Below are 19,587 nucleotides of genomic sequence, written 5' to 3' on the forward strand. Positions count from 1 at the left end.
GCAGTGATGTAGCAGAAAATGATAGGGCAGCCTAGCAAAATTTTGGATGGTACCCCTGAGACTCTCACAAATATTCATAGTCCTTAGGCTGAATGGGGCCCCCTGAAGAATAAATACAATCAGAGTAAACTGTTTGCAAACTCACTATGGATAAAGCCAAGGCAAACAGGCCCTGTTACAGCAAAACAAGAGATTCAAACTTGCACCCATCATGAAAGGTTCAGCAATTTCTAGAACGATTTCAATAGACAGGGCCAAACTGGGAAGCCAAAGCAGCCCTGGCAATTTTTGTCAAAATAAGCCACTGTACGGTGCATAGTGAGTCCAGAGACTGAGCTTGACCACTACAAGAATGGTTTGGAGGCACTCCCCCCAAGAACATTTGTACCAAAATGGTGCATTCTAAAACATATTTTTCATTACATATTCGATTGTTTAGCTTATAAAACATAGTAAATGATGACGTTAAAATACACTGGGATTCAATAGTATGTGTTGGGACTCTTGAGGGTTACTATCACCCTCCCACAATGCCCCTCGTGTCTCCACAGCCCCTCTCTCACATGTATTTCATTTGTTTTATAGCACCTCTGATATATCAGTGTAGGGCAGGGGTCTCCAACACCTTATGTGATAAGATCTATTTATATTAAATGAAAATCATTGTGTGCGACTAATATTATTAGTGTTGTCATAGTGACCACACCAGACAAGATGGCATCAGTGTCCACAACATACAAGAATACTGGCAGCGATCACCTCAGTGCATCAGGCATGGTTGTCAGCTGTAATGTAAAAGAAGATTTACATGGGTAATACGTTACAGCCATTGCTACAATGATCCTAGCATGAAAGTAATAATATTGGTAACAAGTCTTATCACATGACTTATCACTCAAAATCAGCGTTGAATATATTTTGTAAACTAACTCATTTTTCTCCAAACACCTGCTTAAAAGTTCTGAAATGCATATATTTTTGTCTTGAATACATAAGTAGGCTGAGATGCATACAGAAAAAGCTACTTTTAGGTTGCTGGAGAGCTACTAGTGGCTCGTAAGCTACTCGTTGTAGAAGCCTGGTGTAGGATGTCGGAGCACTTTACATCACACACAAATACAAAGACAGTGAATCATGCATGTGTAAATCAGTGTATAGATAATGTTACATGAGACAAAGGTGGCTAAAAGGTGTAAGATTCTTGTCATATGTACTGGTAGGCATTGGTGCTTGGTCTGTAGATGCACAATCTCAGGATTCAGAACGTAACACAGGGGTTTGGGTTGGGTTTACTGATAAAAATTGATTTCTGCCCAAACAAACTTTTTTTTATCAACATTAGGATAATAAAAGACTCGTAAACACATATTTTTCGAACCTGTGCTATGTAGTTTGCATGCAGGTCTTTGATGACACTTCAGAGAATACTGTGCTAGATTATGATTGTAACTTATGAACTGCACTGTGACAAAAGCTGTGGCGGCCCCACAACTAAGGCGGAGAAGCGCCACCCCCACTGCTTTTTAGCAGTGAAGTTAAGAAAAATAAAATAATAATACCTCATGTTATCATCATTTAATTTTGTCCTGATGTCCGGCAGCTTTGTTGGACAGGCTGCTCTCACGACAGTTGCAGAGAGAAAGGTAAGCACACAGAAAGTGTGAATGAACGTTTGGCTGGCTGTCTCTCACTTTGCATGTTCTCCATGCATGCTGCATTACAGCCTGCGTGGAGTACATGCCCAGGCTCCCATTCAGTGTCTGAGTGCCGAACCACAGCACTCTGACCAATCACAACACTACAATGCAGTGTTGTGATTGGCTGACTGACAGCCCTGGTGTGATTCCAGCCAGAGAGAGGGACAATGGTTAAGAGATGCAGCGAGAAAGCGACAAGAAAGTACGTTATTTTCTTTTTTTTCAATTTTCACCCGCTTTCCCGCGTTCCCTTCCATCCTGCCCCCTCACCCCCGATCTGTGTCAGCCGCCATTGAACAAAATTGTCTGACACAAAAGTAGTAACCCACTGAACTATGCTATAAAATACTGTTCTGTGATCTGTACACATCCTTTACAGCAGGCATATTAACCCTCCGCGCTATTTTAGATGAGTCAAACTTGCCACTACACAAAACTTTTTTTTTATATATATATATTTTTATTTTATTTTTAAACAATAACCAGCACAGGAGCATAAAGGTCTTATGTGCAATAAGTTTGACATCATTACTGATAAGTACAACATTTATGAATACAGAGGTTACACCACAATAGATTCTCAACTGACCTCCCACCCCCCTCCCTCCCTCCGGATGTATGACGTTACAATGCATACTTTTACAACGCATACGTTTACAACACATTTTTTACAACGCAACATCCTTTACAACGCATTCCATAACAACGCATGTCATTACAACAAATTTTTAAAAACGACCTTTACAACGAATTCCATTACAACTCTTACTACCTTTACAACGCATACCATTACAACGCATAACATTCCATTGTATGTATGGTAAGTATTGGATAGTGTAGAGGTAAAAATCACTATTCTAACTCCTGTGGGGTGCAACAGTAGGGAAAGTGTTGGATAGTGTAGGGGTAAAAATTACTAATCGAACTCCAGGGGGGTGCAACATTAGGGTAAGTGTTGGATAGTGTAAGGGTACTATGCGTTGTAATGTTATGCGTTGTAATGGTATGCGTTGTAATGACATGCGTTGTAGTGGTATGCGTTGTAGTGTCATGCGTTGTAATGGTTACGTTGTAATTGCATGCGATGTAATGGATGTTGCGTTGTAAAAGTTTCGTTGTAATGGTAATGCGTTGTAAAAGTTGCATTGTAAAGGTTGTTTCCCCTCCCTCCAAGTTAGGCACAACCCAGATCCAGTAAATTTCTTTCGGTAGCAACAAGTTATGTGTCTTGTATACAGGGGCTAACATTGTTTATTTCAGTCCCGGTCATCTCGAGATCATAGTATTGTTACTATCACTGCCAGATTCTCCTGAACTTTTCAGTACACCCTTTAACCGCGGCCACTAGACAAAACTGCCATGTCTCTGCAGCAGGTCCATTAATCACCGGAGTTACCTTGACACTTTCATTGTTGCCTGAAAACTACTGAATGTACAAGGGACTCTACAGTAGGTCATTTCAAAACTGCTGCACTGCTACAAAACCAATTCCCAGTAGTAATGCCAGCCCCCCCCCACCCCCCCCCCCCCCACCCTTCTGACTTCCCAGGGAAACGCCCGATACTAAGTCCAGCAAGTCTGGCCTTGTCAAAGCAGAAAAAATACACTAAAAAACTGTTTGACATATTTATCACTTTGAGCACAATTTAAATTGAATTTGACACCAACTCTTCCTAATGTTTGTTTTCCCAGAGTACGCAGTAGCCAGCCCCCCTAATTTATGCGTAAACAAAGCTATGGCGTGGTAAATACCAGCATGGTTATTATACTCTCTGTACGCAGTTGTTTAGTTTCACCAAGTCATTTCATAGGGTCGCCTGATGGAATCTAAGGTTACGATGTACCATCATGGGGCTTAATGCAACAGTCCCAAAGTGGCTAAACCTTAGGCTGGAGAAATCTCCAATGCGCCCCCTTTCCTACGTGTATATGGGGCAGTATGGAGAGTATGGGGTATGAGTTGTCTCTCATGTTTTTCCATGAGGAACAGGGTCAGTACAGATTTGCCTAAGGTGAGTTTATGTTTAGAGTGATATACTATGTGAAAAGCAATGGGTTGGAATACTCCGTCATCTTTTTGTAAGTTTGATATAATGTTCTAGGGGACTGAGGTATGTCCAGATGGGTGTCCCTTGCCCGTTGCGCTCTTGGATAGAATCTATACCTCAGTGTTTGTGTTCTCCTATTGAGGGGCCTCACCTGGTAGTTTTGAAATGGTCTGTCCCTATGAGGAGCAGGTTCAGTACAGATTTAAAAAAGGTATGCCACTATCTAAAGCGGCAAGAAAACAAAAAACAGTTGGGTTGGAATGCTACTCAATTGCCAGTGATTTACACTATTTACAAGCATTCCTCCCATCACTTTTTGTGTAGTTGATAAGTGACAAGGGAATGCCCAGACATGTGTCCTTTGCTCGCTGTGTCACAGGTCAGAAGCTCTATCTCACCTACCGGAAATACAAGGCCGAAAAGGCCTGTGCTTGCTTACGTTCATGGGAGGAGGTTTGCCTGGCAGTTTAGGATGGAAGGCTCCATGGAGGAGCAGAATTGATACTGGTTTGTATATAGCCTCTTGTCTGAAGTGGTAAAATGGGCAAAAAAAATACGTTGGGATGATACCCAAAGCGAGTGCCAGTGTTTTAGTCCATTTACAAGCATTCATCCTTTTGTGTGTTTTTAGTCTATAGCATTACTATCATTTTGACAGGGAGGTTTTCCCCTATTGCTGCCATTCATTTTCTTATGACTATCTATCTTGATACTCCCCTTTAAATCAGGTGGCTATGGAGAATGGGAAGTAGTTAGGCAGGAGGATGCTACTGACTCTTCCCACCAAGCAATAAATAAGGACATGTTCTCTTTGAAACATTCTAAATATCCCTATTTATCTATCAGTTCCCCAATATCTTAATAGTGTGTAATAAATACGTGTGCCATGAACTATTTATGTTCACTCATTTCAGTAGCAATAAATGTTATGGGCGTGCTCCTCAATTCACTTACTTCTGGAAGGGTGTATTTTTTCTGGCAAATATCTAAGCCCATATAACTACCCTTGTCTTATTCAATAAATCTACCTCCTGTGATTGATTCCTCATCCCCTTAGTTACTCTCTGTTTTCCTTCATATATACTATCTAAAGCTACCATTTGTTGCCTTCAACTTGGATAGCCATATAAACAAATATTTCTCACACCATTTCTCCAAACCAAACCCTACTTCCAAACGTAGCTGTGAGGCAAAATATGTAACAGTGCAGGCATCGAAGAGCTTAGAAAAGCAGTCAGTGTATTCTTGGTAATTGCTATTCCAGCGTATGTCTGCTCTACAGCACGTTATATCCCCTTAAATCCTTCATGGACTTCTGTTAATCCATAGCAAAATGAGTTGAGTTGTCTATGTGACCATTCAGCCACCATCTTTCTCCAAACAAAAAGAACCATCTGAATTCAGCCCAAATGAGAAACTGATCAACTGGGTCCAAGCCTTCTATAGTCCCATAAATAAGCATTGGTTCCATGACATCCTTATCGCACTGGGCTGCTAAATGCACCAATGAACGGTCCCTTAAACAACCGAAATATCTTCGCCCAAATAATGTTTAACACAAATGTTATGATGTTAAGAATTTTGTGGGGCAGAATATCATAAATAATAATATTGTTAAGCTTTTATTATCACTTATTTTTAATATAGGTGTATATAATATAGAGTTTTAAATTATTTTGTTATGTTTTATTACTTTTAGTGTTATAAGTTAAAATATTATAAAGTTAATTTTGTGTAATCATTTTTTGTGTTGCTTATTTTTTGCCTTGACAATATATTTAAAGATTTCTTTCTGATTTTATTTGGGTGTATGTATTTACTGGCCAATTATTTAAAAGTGATATATGTAACCAGTGTGTTGGCAGCACAACCTTTGTTGGGGTTTTAATTTAAACTTAATGTGTTGTTTGCGATAGGTGACTTGTGTAGGCATCATCTGCTGTGTGTGCTGTTCGAATATTTCTTCATTTACATTGCTGCCTTTAACGACGAATTAAACTGGTCTGCTCTGTTTTCAGTTCCACAAGATGGAAACAACCCCCCAGTTTATTATACACACTTAATGCACAATGATCGTTTGCATGCCAACATTCTGTTCAGGCATGTTACAAAGTTTTGAAGTACTTTGTTTAAAGTTCCACCAATCCCTCTATTTTCATTCATTGTTCTCTGATACATTTCCTCTAGATATACAGAAAAAAGAAGAAACCAGCTGTTTGCAGAATATGTGTGGGTGTGCCACCTGCTGAGGTAAAATGCCTTTCTCTTTACATTAATAGGAAGTCACGTGTACCTGCAAATGCCACAGCGCCCTATGCAACAAAATCAGACAAAGCAACTTGCAACGATATCTTAATGTACGCAATGATAGCTGAAAGCGTACTTCATAGTTGTACAGCTGTAACCTTTGGTAAACACACTATGAATACTTGATGTCGCTATGAAGTGAAGAGGTCACTATCTTGCTGCGAGACTGTGCTTTTGAAACCATATTTTACATTTTGTAAAGTTAAATTATTAAGAATGTATTATGTCAACCGTGTGCCCTTTCCAAGGAACAAAGCAAGTGAACCTGTGAATAATACAAAGCTGTGCAGAATATAGTGTTGCACAAAGGCGGCTCAGCTGTGTGGTTCCTAAACAGGAAGTGAGGTAGCACATAGATTTAGAGATAAAGCCTTCGACCCAGAATTTCTAATTCTTTGTATGGGTTTGCATCACAAGTGTGATGGTTACCCGGCGCAAAGTGTTGGATGTGATTTACTATCCAACGCAAATTAGGATTTACCTCGGAAAGATCCCCAAAATATTATAAAATTGTGATGTCATTCATGGGCATTCCCATGCAACCACTCATGTGTTTTGACACAAAGCCCTATCTACTAACATTGGAATACAGAAAATTGCATCAGCACCGGCGCCTCGAGGCAGGGTTAATGAGGAGAAATGTGTGCATTGTACAGCACACATACAAAGTGACAAAAGTCTTGGAAAATAGTATTTGTACTAGAAGGAACACTTCCCAGTACAAAATCTATGCTTTATAAAAGTAACACACTGTTGCACTATGGCGCAATGGTTGCATTGGTACATGGCAAACAACATCTGCGAGTGCTGGGTGATTGAAAAAAATGTACAATGTCTAGAGGGTGCGCATTGGTGCATGGCAACCAAAATTGTCTGATAATAGGCCTACAGTAATATAATAACCTGGAAACATTACATTGACAAACTTTTCTTGATATGGCTAGGTAGTACAGACCTTATTTATAACATGGCTCAATGAGAATTATAACGGTCAGAAATTCACCTTCCAATACAGTAGAGAGGAGATTTCATTTCTAGATTTGCTGATCACAACCCATGAGTGGGAACTCTGCACGTCATCGTATAGGAAACCTACCTCTGTTAGCATACTCAAGGCACCACTCTAAGGGCACTACATGATTCCCTCGCATGCTTCCGGTTCCTCAGAATCATGAGAAATTACTTCTTCAAACAAGATTGCTTCGAGCAGCAGAAACCTTCTAGACCAAATTACCCTCGCAGACTGATTATGAGATCCATTAAGAGGGCATGGTACAGTCCTTGTGAGGCACTCTTGAACCCCAGTGTATGAGCCGATATGGGGAAGATGGTGTGCGTGACTACATTCTCACCCAACTCCAATCAAGTAAAGAAAACTATCTTATGCCATTGGCATATTCTGAATGCAGGAGAACTGTTCATAGAACACCCCATCTTTGCCTTTCAGAAAAAAAGAACACTCAAGTCCACCTAGTGAGAGCATGCGTACAATCCCCTAGCACATCTTGGTCACTGAATGAAATTTGGGGTATGGGCCCTGTGGTGGGTCACCAAAAGCGTGGTAGCTATAGTGTCTGTGAGTATACGATTAAGACAGGAATTTACTCCCACAAAAATAAAAATTGCTCTTTTATACTTTACCGGTTGTAACACTGCAAATGTAATTTATGCCATCTTTGGCCCATGTAATTTGATTTATGTGGGTCAGACTATAGAAAAAGTAAGAATCAGAATATGTCAGAACAGAAGTCGAGTACACTATACAGTAGCACATGCACCCTTCGTGAACCATGTTGAAACATTGGGACATAACTAGAACGATCTTTATTAAAGGTATCAGAGTACAGGAACACAAGGTGGTGACCATGCGGCTATTCTGAATAAGGAAGAATGGAAATGGATCCTGAGGACTGATAGCTTCCACAGTGGGCTCAAGAGACTGGAAGATTAGACGTCGCTTATATGATTCACTCGCATCAATGTCCAAAGTGTGCAGCTGATACTCTTTTGCCTACATGTGCATGAGTTTTTTATTACGGTAATGAGTATTTGCTCTGAATTGCAATGTCATGAGTATCTGATAAGTAATGGATAACAACACCTCCCCTATATGCGTAACACACTGTGAGCAAACGGCCCATGTAGCAATGTCTCTAAATCATGTGCGTTTGAATTGCTGAAGACTGTGACCCCCTTCACTTGGTTTTACCACCACACTTAATTTAATCCTTCACCGGAAATCGTGTATGTTAATTATCAACATTTTTAGATGATTCTATGTGGGGGTATTGTTGTGCCAACACTAGGAAACTGTCCCTGAATGGTCGCCACAGGCTGGTACACTTTAAATTCCTGCAAAGAGTTTATTATACTCCGGAGCGCCTGCATCACTATGGCCTTAGACAATCCCCTGAATGCGAGCGCTGCCACGCTCCGGTGGCAGACTTCCTACATATGGCGTGGGGCTGCTGCAGCATATATGAATTCTGGGTGGCGGTTATTTCGGAATTAAGCGAGATACTGGACCAGGAACTGACGGTAGATCCGGCGTTGGCCCTGCTGGGCTATTCGAAGCCCCTGCCGGTAGCGTGTAGAAGATTGGCGGACATGGGTCTCCTGTTGGCGAGACGTACAGTGGCGCAGTGCTGGATGAGGGGCCCGACCCCGATAAAAAAGAGATGAGCCAGGGACATGATTTACTGCTGCACACAGGCGGAAAATTACAGCGAACTCCTCCCACCCGCTAGCAGACCTAAGAACTTTTGGGGACTGTACAACATCTTCAGGACCACTAGGGGGGACACGGGGGATGCGCAGCGGGAGGAGGAGGGGGATACATTATAGAAGACTCTACTATACCTCTGTCGTAGGCCCTTAGTCGAGGACGAGATACGGGGATGGGAGAGACAGGGCGACGGCTGGGTGGAGTATTGAAACCTGGCCTTCGTGGGGCGAGGAGCGGGCGCTAGCATAGAGGGGTGGTCACACGAAGGGACAGGTGGATACATTCCCGGGCCGTACAGTAGGAGACACACCAGGGACGTGAGAGGGGGACACCAACACAAGACTGACACGGGGCAAATTCAGTAGCGGACGGAGCAGCCCACGGGCGGGAGACTGTGAGAGAGGGGGAGGGGTGGGGGAGTTCCAGGGGAGTTTTCTATTTGTTTCGGCATATGGGGGAGATGGGTAGGTTTCTGTGGGGGGAGGGGGAAAAAATACAAAATGCACCTACATTCCCAGATTCATGGCGTACGGCCTACGTAACATCCCTTCCATGAGCGTAGAGATACTCTCAGGTACATCGTCATTGTGTTAGCAGTGGTTCATGAAGGGTCGAACCATGGTGAGGTGATGTAGCGCCGCCTTACCCCCGGGTTGACGGCATGGTCTGTGTACTTCGTATGTGGGGATTGTGGTCTGTATGCTTTACTATATCAGTGTCGCTTCACCGGCCCAGAGGGTTGTAGGCGTAAAGCTGTGTATATCTTGGTCCACTTTAATAAAGGTGTTTTAAAAAAAAATTATCAACATTTTAGATACTTTCCTCTCACCCCTATGTACCTCAATTTTCTTCATTAATATTACAACACTATGGTGTTATGTTCTCCAGACATATGATACGTACAGACAGCTGAAATCTTTGTCTTACAACATACTATGTTTCAAGATCAGTGTAAAAACTTTATGTGGAATGGATTCTAAAAAAATCAAGTCTGTAAACTTTAATACACCAGTTGCTTTATTTTTGTATTTTACCTGTCTTGGCATTTCCCACAACATGTGAATGCCGCGGTTTCAACTCACTTGACTTAGGGGTTCAGACTGACATAGTCTGCTCTCTGATTTTCCTATGCTGAAGACACAGGTTCTTTTTACAACGACTGTCACCACAGGTAGACTGCTCTGGCACTTGCAAGCTAGCCACAGCACAGCACGCTCCGTCAGGTTAGGTTAACCATCTTTGAGCACATTCTTCCTTCTTTTGAAACACTTCTGCTATTGTCCATTATAGAGGCAGTTTCTTTCCCTTCAGATTCAGTCCAGCTATTATTCAGTGTGCCAAGGACCCCAAAATATTTTTCCAATATCACATTTTCTATGAACCATGGCGGTTGAATAGGTTCTCAGATGTTTGGGATGCAGTTGGAGGTTATTTTCAGACGGTTAATTCGGGTGCCTAACTATTGGGTATTCTTCCTTGTGTGTTAGTTATATTGGTATTTACATGGTTTTCATATTGAGTTATTTATACAAGCAAACAATGTATTGTTCTGATGATGTTCCCATATGTGTAATGGATCAAAACATTGTTGACTGAATCACTCTGACCTGCATGATTTTGTAAAATTGTTCTTTAGTGTCATTGGGCTAGTGGTGTCTAGGAAAATTGTGGCGTGTGTTTTTGTACAAAATGTCACAAAAACCCCTTCCCTTGCCTGTTTGTGTAGTACACCTGTTCAGTTATACCCTGTACTGGTACATGCTCCTACTGGTCCAATTTTATATTTACTACTTTTTTTATATACAATAAAAAATCTTTGACCTATCCATTAAATAATACCTGGGCATTATTGCTCTGCACCTAGAGCTTTGTTCAGATTATGTGATATGCTTTGGGACCCATATGGAAGAAAAAGCAAAATTGCTGTATCTTAAGAGACATGGCACGGGAAACAACCTTTACTATGTGCCATTGTTGCGCAGTCATTACAACCCAATGCCTTTACCATGCATTGCCTTTAACACGCATATGCCTTTACCGCACATGCCTTTACAAAGAATATGTAAGTATAGTTATAGTTAGGACCATGTTTCTATAGGAAAACATTTTTTGACTTGCCTATATCTTTGCTGTCATTTGGCAAATCTTAATGAAATTTTCTAAAACAAAGTTTCATAGTGAGTCTTGTTGTGCACGAAAACTTTTAGGCGATCCGTCAAGAGGAGGGCGAGAAAAAGGGGGTAAAAAAAATCTGATTTCCCATGTTAATTCCCATAAAAGTTTTGAACACAACTACAGCCTGGAACGCTGGACGGCATTGCACCAAATTCGGCAGGATGGTGTATTTTGATTTGCAGATCCTACTTTCAGATATTCGGTGTAAATCTGTTTAGTAGTTGTTGAGAAATCGAAGGGAAAGCCAATACGGATATCTGGGCGGAGCCTCAGCATAGATCTCATGGTCGGATCTGATTGGCTGTCCGCACTTCAACTAAAAAGTGCCTGCAGCCTCTTGGGAACAACATACATAATCACATCCCATTGAAATGCATTGTAGGGAATGGCAGGTTTTAAGGGTCACAATAAGATGAAATCATTTGTTGATGGTATCATGCTAATTTTAATAATTGTGGTGTGTTCTATGGTGATTTTACCAAGTGCAAAAGAATTCTGCTGTGATTTCATGATTCATGTTTGAGAGAAAACTGATTTCTCATGATTTTCCCATAGTGATTATGGAAGGTGCATCAGAAGCTAAAATAAAAGTATATTTTCAGTAAATTCACACTATGGTTCTCAGCCATATGAGAATGAAGGCTAATATTCTCAGTAAAACATGTACTTCCAACATGAGCAGCCTGTCAGTGGATTTCCTTGTGTTCTACTGCAGCACAAAGCCATCTTGATTGAATCAAACTGGTAACATTATAACATTTAATTTAGAAAGTAACAAATTAAGGGGGCTCATTTTGTAATAGGAATTATGGTTAGTGCTGTATAAAGAAAAATTAGGACACGTTTTAAGTGAGTTCTCCAATATCTTCCTCTTCTTTTTCATCAAAACATTCTGACATGCAGACTGAAACATGCACTTTCAACACCAGTAGCAGACTGCCAGTTAACTCTCTGGTGATGATCAGCTTTACTATAGTGTTCTAATGAGCAACTAAAGTGCTAACATTCTGAATTTATGCCCAAAGAGTGGCACATTTGAACGCTATCTTGATGGAATCGTAGTGGAAAACTGAAAGCATTTCCTACTGAGGATACTGCAGTAAATGAGGAAACTGGGGAGCTTCATAACAAATAAGTCTCCCAAGATGGCCAACAGAAACAAAAGAGCCGAAACATAGCACAAATATCACCCAAATGTTGCCTAAGTATAGCCCAATGGCGGAAGTGAGCAAAACACTTAGGGCCCGATGTAGGTGTCTATTTACCGCCCTGTAACGGCCGATTTCGGCCGTTACCGACCGGTAAATGGTCATTCCTGATGTAGGGGGCCTATTTTACCGAATCGGTGAATTTACCGAATCGGTAAAATACCGAATCGGTATTTTTACCGATTTGGTAACTTCCACATGTAGGTGGGACTCTTTTGAGTCCCACAGGCCAGTCAGATTTGGTATTTTACCACCCAATCCCATTGGATGGTAAAATACCGAATACAGGTGTGCATGCACATGTGTGCATGCACATCAGTGCCATGTGACAGACAGACATGCCCTCGGGGCATGTCTGTGTGCCACATGGCACACGTGCCTGAATTCAGGGTGCTAGAGGGTGTCAAAGTGACACCCCCTGCTCCCTTGCAAAAATCGGTATTTACCGAATCGGTAAATACCGATTCGGTAATGACCATTGATTCCTATGGGCTTCAATGCCCATAGGAATCAATGGGCTTTACCGATTCGGTAGTTACAGAATCGGTAAATACCAAATCTTAACAATTCGGTATTTACCGAATCTGAAATACCTACATCCCCCCCCCCCCCTCCATTTTACCACTTCTTAAATACCGAATCGGTATGATTCGGTATTTAAGAAGTGGTAAAATGAACTTACCTACCTTGGGCCCAAAATGTTGTTGTTTTTTTTAGTTTTATATAGCACCGACTTGACACAAAGTTTATTTATTTATTTATTTATTTATTTTTTAGCATTTATTGAGCGCGAACAATTGCCCGCAGGCGTCTCGGCGCTGTACTGTATTACCCTCCTATATGAGCTTGGAAAGTTCTTGGAGTGCTTTACATAAGAATCAGTTAGATTTCACACAGACACATTTACTTTGGTTTTAGGCATGGGGAGATTAATTGATTTGTCCAGAATCACAAGATGTCGAGCTGACACCAAAACTCGAACCTGGTTCCCCAGTTGCAATGTCAGCAGCGCTGGCCGTAATGCCACAATCTCTCCCCCAAGTTTAACATATAATCTAGGGATCAACCGATTAAAAAAACAAAGATAGCAAATAATTTAAAAGTGCTTTGTCACTATTTGATAACTCAGAAAATATGTCCTCATTTTAGTTTTTTAGAGCACTAACCATAATTTCTATGGGAAAAAGACCCTCTCATTTTTATAATTTTAAAGAAAATGGTTTAGTTATTACAGTTTAGATTACATCAAGATAACGTCTGGTGTGCCACACTTTTGTAATAAATATAGAATGTTGGCAATCTAGTTTCTCATTAGAATACTGTGGGAGGCAGAGGTCAGGGGCACAGGCTTGGATAATTGAGGGCAGGGAGGAGGGTACAGAGGCAACACATTGATCACTCTTGGCTGGCGGGAGGGGCAGTGGGAGCACAATGGACCATGGAGGGCGAGGGAAAGGGGGCAGGGGCGACAAACCAACTACTGGAGGACAGTAAGAGAGGCTGTGGCAATATAACAGTCCCATGAGTGCAGAAAGAAGAGGCAGTTGCCATAAAACCATACATGCCAATAGACGTGATTCAGGAATGACATTCCCGATGTTTTTAAGCCCAAAAGGGCTTTTTTTTTATTTGTGTCCTGCCTAAAATGTACTCTTTTTCAATGTAAGTCAGTTGGAAAAATCAATTAAAAGTTCAGACCTTTGGCAAGTATGGTACACTGGATCATTGATGGCAGGAGGAATGGGTTATATACATGGACACGGATAACAGAGGACAGGTTTGAGATTGGCAGAGTCACCAACCTGCCTGTTACAGGGCAGGCACCAGGGGTTGCAGCAGCCAATACACCACACAGGGCAAGCAGGAGTGCAGTACAGTACAACATACCATTAAAAGCAATAGAGAGGGGACATGGCTATGCATATGGACAACAGAGCGGAGTGAAAAGAGGCAAGGGCAGCAAGCTGACCATACTGGAGAGAAAAAAGGGACAGATACAGCAGGTGATGGGGAAACAGAACTAGGACAGTCTGGTGGTCATAGCAGGGAAAGGCAGCAGCCGTCTGGCCATGCTGCCAAGGTGGGAGGAGCAATGGCAGCTCAACAGAACACGCAGAGTAGATAGGTGGAGCAGTGGCAGGTCCATGGATCATGATGGGCAAAATGGAGGGAGCAGGGGCATGCATACAGACATCAGAGGGCCGCGGGAAGGAGGGGAGGTCCAGCGTGCTAAGCACAGAGTATAAGCAGGAGGGCAATGATTGGGCATAGAACTGGACACGGGAGTGCAGGGGGCAGGGACATCAGGCTGAATGGAGGACAGTGGCACCTCATTGGACCATGCAGGGCTGGAGATACGGGTTGGTGCATGGCCTCAGACAACAGAGCGTAGAGAGGAGGTGAATGGGGCAGAAAACTAACTGTTCTGAGCAGGCGGGGCGGGAAGTGGCTGAACAACAGCCACACAGGTTGTAATGAGTGAGCAGGGGCATAGACTTGGGAAATGGATGGCAATGAGTTGGGAGGTCAAGAGCAGTAAGCTTTGGTGGGGGTAGCACAATTACAGTGTTTTATAATCACAGTATCTGGGCTACATCTCAATCTGTGTTTTGACAAATTATTACCTGCTTTGAAGGAAGTTGCAACTGGTGGTGTTTTTAATCATAACAATTAATGTTAATTTGTTTGTTTGTTTGTCAGTACCTCGATGTATAATGTCAGATGTCCAGTGAGGTGATTGCTAATTTAGAAGCCCTGACAAATTTGCCAAAAAGACATACAAGCAATGAAACATGTTGGCCTACTTTGAATTGGTTCACAACATGCTGTGTTTTTAATCATGAGCAAGCTCACAATTCTGATTAAAAAGGGTCAAACCATAAGTGTGAGTCCTAGCTCAGTTTTACTTTTTTTGAGAAATACTGTCTCTTGTATATCACAGAGTATTTTTCTTTTTCTCTTTGAAGATATACTTATCATTATTTTCACATCTTTACACTTCCTTTACTGGATACAAATTTTCTTTCTGTATGAGACCCCACCGAACTCAAAAATTACCGCCCCATCTCGCTCCTTCCATTCCCGGCCAAAGTCATCGAGAAAGCGATCAACAACCAGCTCGCCACCTTCCTCGAAGCCAACAAATCCCTCGACACCTCACAGTCCGGCTTCCGAGCAAAACACAGCACGGAGACCGCCCTCATCGCAGCAACAGACGACATTCGAACTCTACTGGACAATGGAGACACAGTCGCCCTCATCCTCCTCGACCTCTCCGCAGCCTTCGACACAGTCTGCCATAGCACCCTTCTACAGCGCCTCAAAAACATCGGAATACAAGGAAAAGCACTGGAATGGATCACCTCGTTCCTCACCGGAAGAACACAGAGAGTCCGCCTTCCACCATTCAAGTCAGAGGCCACTGAAGTCATCTGCGGCGTGCCTCAAGGATCTTCACTCAGCCCCACCCTTTTCAACGTATACATGAGCCCCCTCGCGGCCATCGCACACCAACACAACCTCAACATCATCTCCTACGCGGATGACACTCAACTGATCCTATCACTCACCAATGACCCTAGCACCGCCAAAACTAACCTACACGAAGGAATGAAAGAAGTAGCCGAATGGATGAAACACAGCCGTCTGAAACTGAACTCAGGCAAAACAGAAGTCCTTATCTTAGGTACCTCCCCCTCTGCTTGGGACGACTCTTGGTGGCCAGAAGCCCTTGGAAAAGCACCCATCCCGACAGACCACGCACGGAACCTGGGCGCCATCCTGGATTCCTCACTTTCGATGAACAGACAAGTCAACGCCGTCTCTTCATCTTGCTTCAACATTCTTCGCATGCTCAAAAAAACCTTTTGTTGGATCCCCACCGAAACTAGGAAAACGGTCACCCACGCTCTGGTCACGAGCCGACTGGACTATGGAAACACTCTCTACGCCGGTACTACAGCTAAACTCCAGAAAAAACTCCAACGAATCCAAAACGCCTCAGCCAGGCTCATATTAGACATCCCGCGTAAAGAACATATGTCTGGTCACCTGAAAAACCTCCACTGGCTTCCTGTCAATAAGAGGATCACTTTCCGGCTCCTAACCCACGCACACAAAGCACTCTACGAAATCGGACCAGAATGCCTCAATACACGACTGTCCTTCTACACCCCCTCCTTCCAGCTACGATCATCCAACCAAGCCCTTGCCACTGTACCTCGCATCAACAAAACCACCATGGGAGGTAGATCCTTCTCCTACCTGGCAGCTAAAACCTGGAACTCACTTCCCACTTACCTTCGCCTTACCCAGAACCACCTAGCATTCAGAAAGCAACTTAAAACGTGGATATTTGACAAGTAATTCCCCACCCCTCCTCAAGCGCCTTGAGACCCTCTGGGTATGTAGCGCGCTATATAAATTCTTTTACTTGACTTGACTTGACCTATGATGGCTATACTTTATCCTCTAAAGCTCCCTGTTGTGAATAAGGGGGAAGCAAAATGCCTGGAAGTGGGGGCAGCAGAATGCCAGGCCAGGTCCTTCATGCATTGCGATGGGCCTCGTACTTAACATTAAAAAAAGCCTAGAAATTCACTGAATATACTAAAGGTTTCAGGAACATTATAGTTAGAAAATAATATTTTAAAAAACTTAGAAATTCACTAAACAACCAATGGTTACAGGGACATTATAGTTAGGTTCAGATTGTACACAGAAAAAACCATAGAAAATCAACTGTTATAATTAGAGAGAATTATTTCAAGTAATTATACATCATGCCATAAGGTAACTGTAACTTGCGACCTCGCCGTGCACTGCTATTACCGAAAGTTTACATCACTCATGACATCTTCTATGACATCATTGATAGTATCACTGTAACATTTTCTGTACAATTATTGATGCGAAAACTTTGCATGGCAAGGGTACAAGTCATAGTTTAAAAAAAACACACAAGGTGATGGACGGATTGTTGCACATTGGCAAAACATTCACCCCCAGTCACAGATCTGGGTTTAATCCATTGTTATTTTGCTCACCACGCCACCCCAGTTCAGACATGGCCATATGCAAATCAGCCTTGACCTTGTGCCTCATGGGAACAGTCCAGCCCGAACTGCCAAGCAATGTCTTCCCTGGACCGGGATCAAGCATCCTAGGACAGGTTTCTGGCTATCAGCAGTCATCAGCCAGGATAGCTTGTCTCCAGTGGCGTAGTGAGCACGGGACCCACGTCTAGACATACCGTTCCCACATAGGGCGAACAGCAAAACACACAAGGTGATGGACAGAATGTTGCATATGCGGTGAGCAAAATAACGATATATTAAACCCAGATCTGTGACTGGGGGTGAATGTTTTTCCACTGTGCAATATTCCGTCCATCACCTTGTGTGTTTTGCTGTGGTGGGCAAAATAATTATGGATTAAACCCAGATCTGTGACTGTGGGTGAATGTTTTGCCAATGTGCAACATTCTGTCCATCACCTCGTGTGGTTTGCTGTTCGCCCTATGTGGGAAGGGTATGGTCCTGTGCTCACTACGCCACTGGAGTCAAGTTATCCTGGCTGATGATGGCTGATAGCCAGAAACCGGTCCTAGGATGCTTGATTCCGGTCTTGTAATTAATAAGCAATTGGGAGTGAAAAGCAATGTTCTCACAAAATAAAACATTTAGTTCAGCAAAATTTTTCAGTAGCAAAAGTTGCAGAACATTAAGTTGGTGTACTCAAGTTAAGGGTCAAATGCTTATGTTGATCTATATTAATGCTAGAAGACACTGAGGTGTTAAAACACACCACAGGACAAAGGTCCAAAATGCAGTGTACTTTTGCAGGAGATGGTAACATCATTGAGGTTCCTGGCAATAGAAGGACAGGCAGGGATCAGCTGAGTGTGACAACCTGAGAATTAAATGAAAGCCCTGCACATGACTACCTAGGTGAGCATTCAGCTTGGGAGGGAATGAGACATCCACTGAAAGAGATGCACCAAAACACAGAATGGAATTGACTGTAGGAATAAAATGCCCAACAGTAAGATAGAAAAAAGTGCACCATATATTAGGAGATAAGACTCTAAATATGACAAGAACTGGTGTTAGTATCACCTGTGTAAATGTGTCAACAGTAACTAATTACAGAAGAATTGAAGGAAAAGTAAGCCATGTCAGGAACCAAGCTAGTAACCTGCAGGAAACAATGGCCCCAAAAATGAACAAAATGTATAGCACTTGCTGAGACAACCAAGAAATTTATGGACTCACTGAGGGCAGCAATGCAGAATGAGAGACAGCATTCTACTATACAGCTGCTATAAAAACGGCAAACCTTTACAGAGTCAAGGTAATATCACAAAGTCAGACGGAAGAGAAAAATCGGAAAAATTAGAACCAGAACAGAGCAAAGAGCACTACACAAAACCCCACTGTCAGATCTGTAACATGACAACTAACTCAAGAAATGATCCATTTGATGGCACAGAAGAACAACACCCCATGTGAAATGCCATTCAGAAGGAAGATCCAAAGTCTATGAACTACTCCATGGGGCCGGCACAGTTGGTACCTCACTAAGAGAACTATCTCTATCCTTCAGAAAAGGTCCCCACACAGTCTGATTGAGGAGTCTGCCCACTTACCACAGATAGGAAGGAAGCCAGTATGCCCACAAGAGGCCTTTATGGGAGAATTAAGGAGCTGTAACAGTTCATATAAAAGACACAGATGCTCGATGTCCGTCCACTCTTGAACATGGCAATACTGAAAATTGATCAAATGATGCAGACTCATGTCAGCTAGCCAGGCCCAGGGAATGTGTGACAAATGAGACGTGAAACAGAGATTACCTTTCCTAACAGGTGCCAGAAAGCATGAACAACACATTGGGCTTTAGAGCAGTGTGACTGGTGCGGCCAAACTGGGCACTCACCTGGAAGGGGGGCACTAATCTGGGGGAGTGCTGTGTTTAGCAATAACTACGATTTTAAAAGCACTTGTTGCAAAGTTCATTGTGCCTATAGCTTTCAGGCAGCAATACAAATGTCAAGATAACTCTTGTAAATGACGTTTCTGCTAGAGAGAGAGATCAGAGTATTGTCTAATGGCAGTTTAAAGTGGTGCAAAGGGTTAATATGCTTGATGCAAAGAACAGATCTGTTTTTTATGTGAAGAGCTGAGTTGATTAGTAAAGTCAGTCTTTATTGGTGCTTTAAAGCAAATTAAATGTCTGTGAGAGAGGGGCTATGGAGAAGAGATGAGGGGCACTTTTGCCGGGTCGTAGTGAGGAAATCTGAGGAGAAGATAATGGGGGGCAAAAAAGATAGTTGCACCAGGCGTCACCAGCGCTAAAGCCATCCCTGACAACACCTAACAGAGCTTGAACCAGTGCCTAGCAATAGCATACAATTATGGTCAGGAAAA

General features: G+C 42.5%; 1 protein-coding gene across 2 annotated transcripts in view; it reads left to right on the forward strand.

Annotated features, from left to right (window-relative positions):
• Positions 1 to 19,587, forward strand: part of LOC147727632 (phospholipid-transporting ATPase ABCA1-like) — a 2,839,360-nt gene that overhangs the window by 2,300,578 nt on the left and 519,195 nt on the right. For both annotated transcript variants that reach the window (XM_086961649.1, XM_086961650.1), the window contains exon 43: positions 5,933 to 5,995. In XM_086961649.1, coding sequence (XP_086817775.1) covers positions 5,933 to 5,995 — 63 coding nt within the window. The remainder of the gene's footprint in view (positions 1 to 5,932; positions 5,996 to 19,587) is intronic.

This window comes from Lissotriton vulgaris, chromosome 3_1, assembly GCF_964263255.1.
Source record: "Lissotriton vulgaris chromosome 3_1, aLisVul1.2, whole genome shotgun sequence".
NCBI classification, from domain to species: domain Eukaryota; kingdom Metazoa; phylum Chordata; class Amphibia; order Caudata; family Salamandridae; genus Lissotriton; species Lissotriton vulgaris.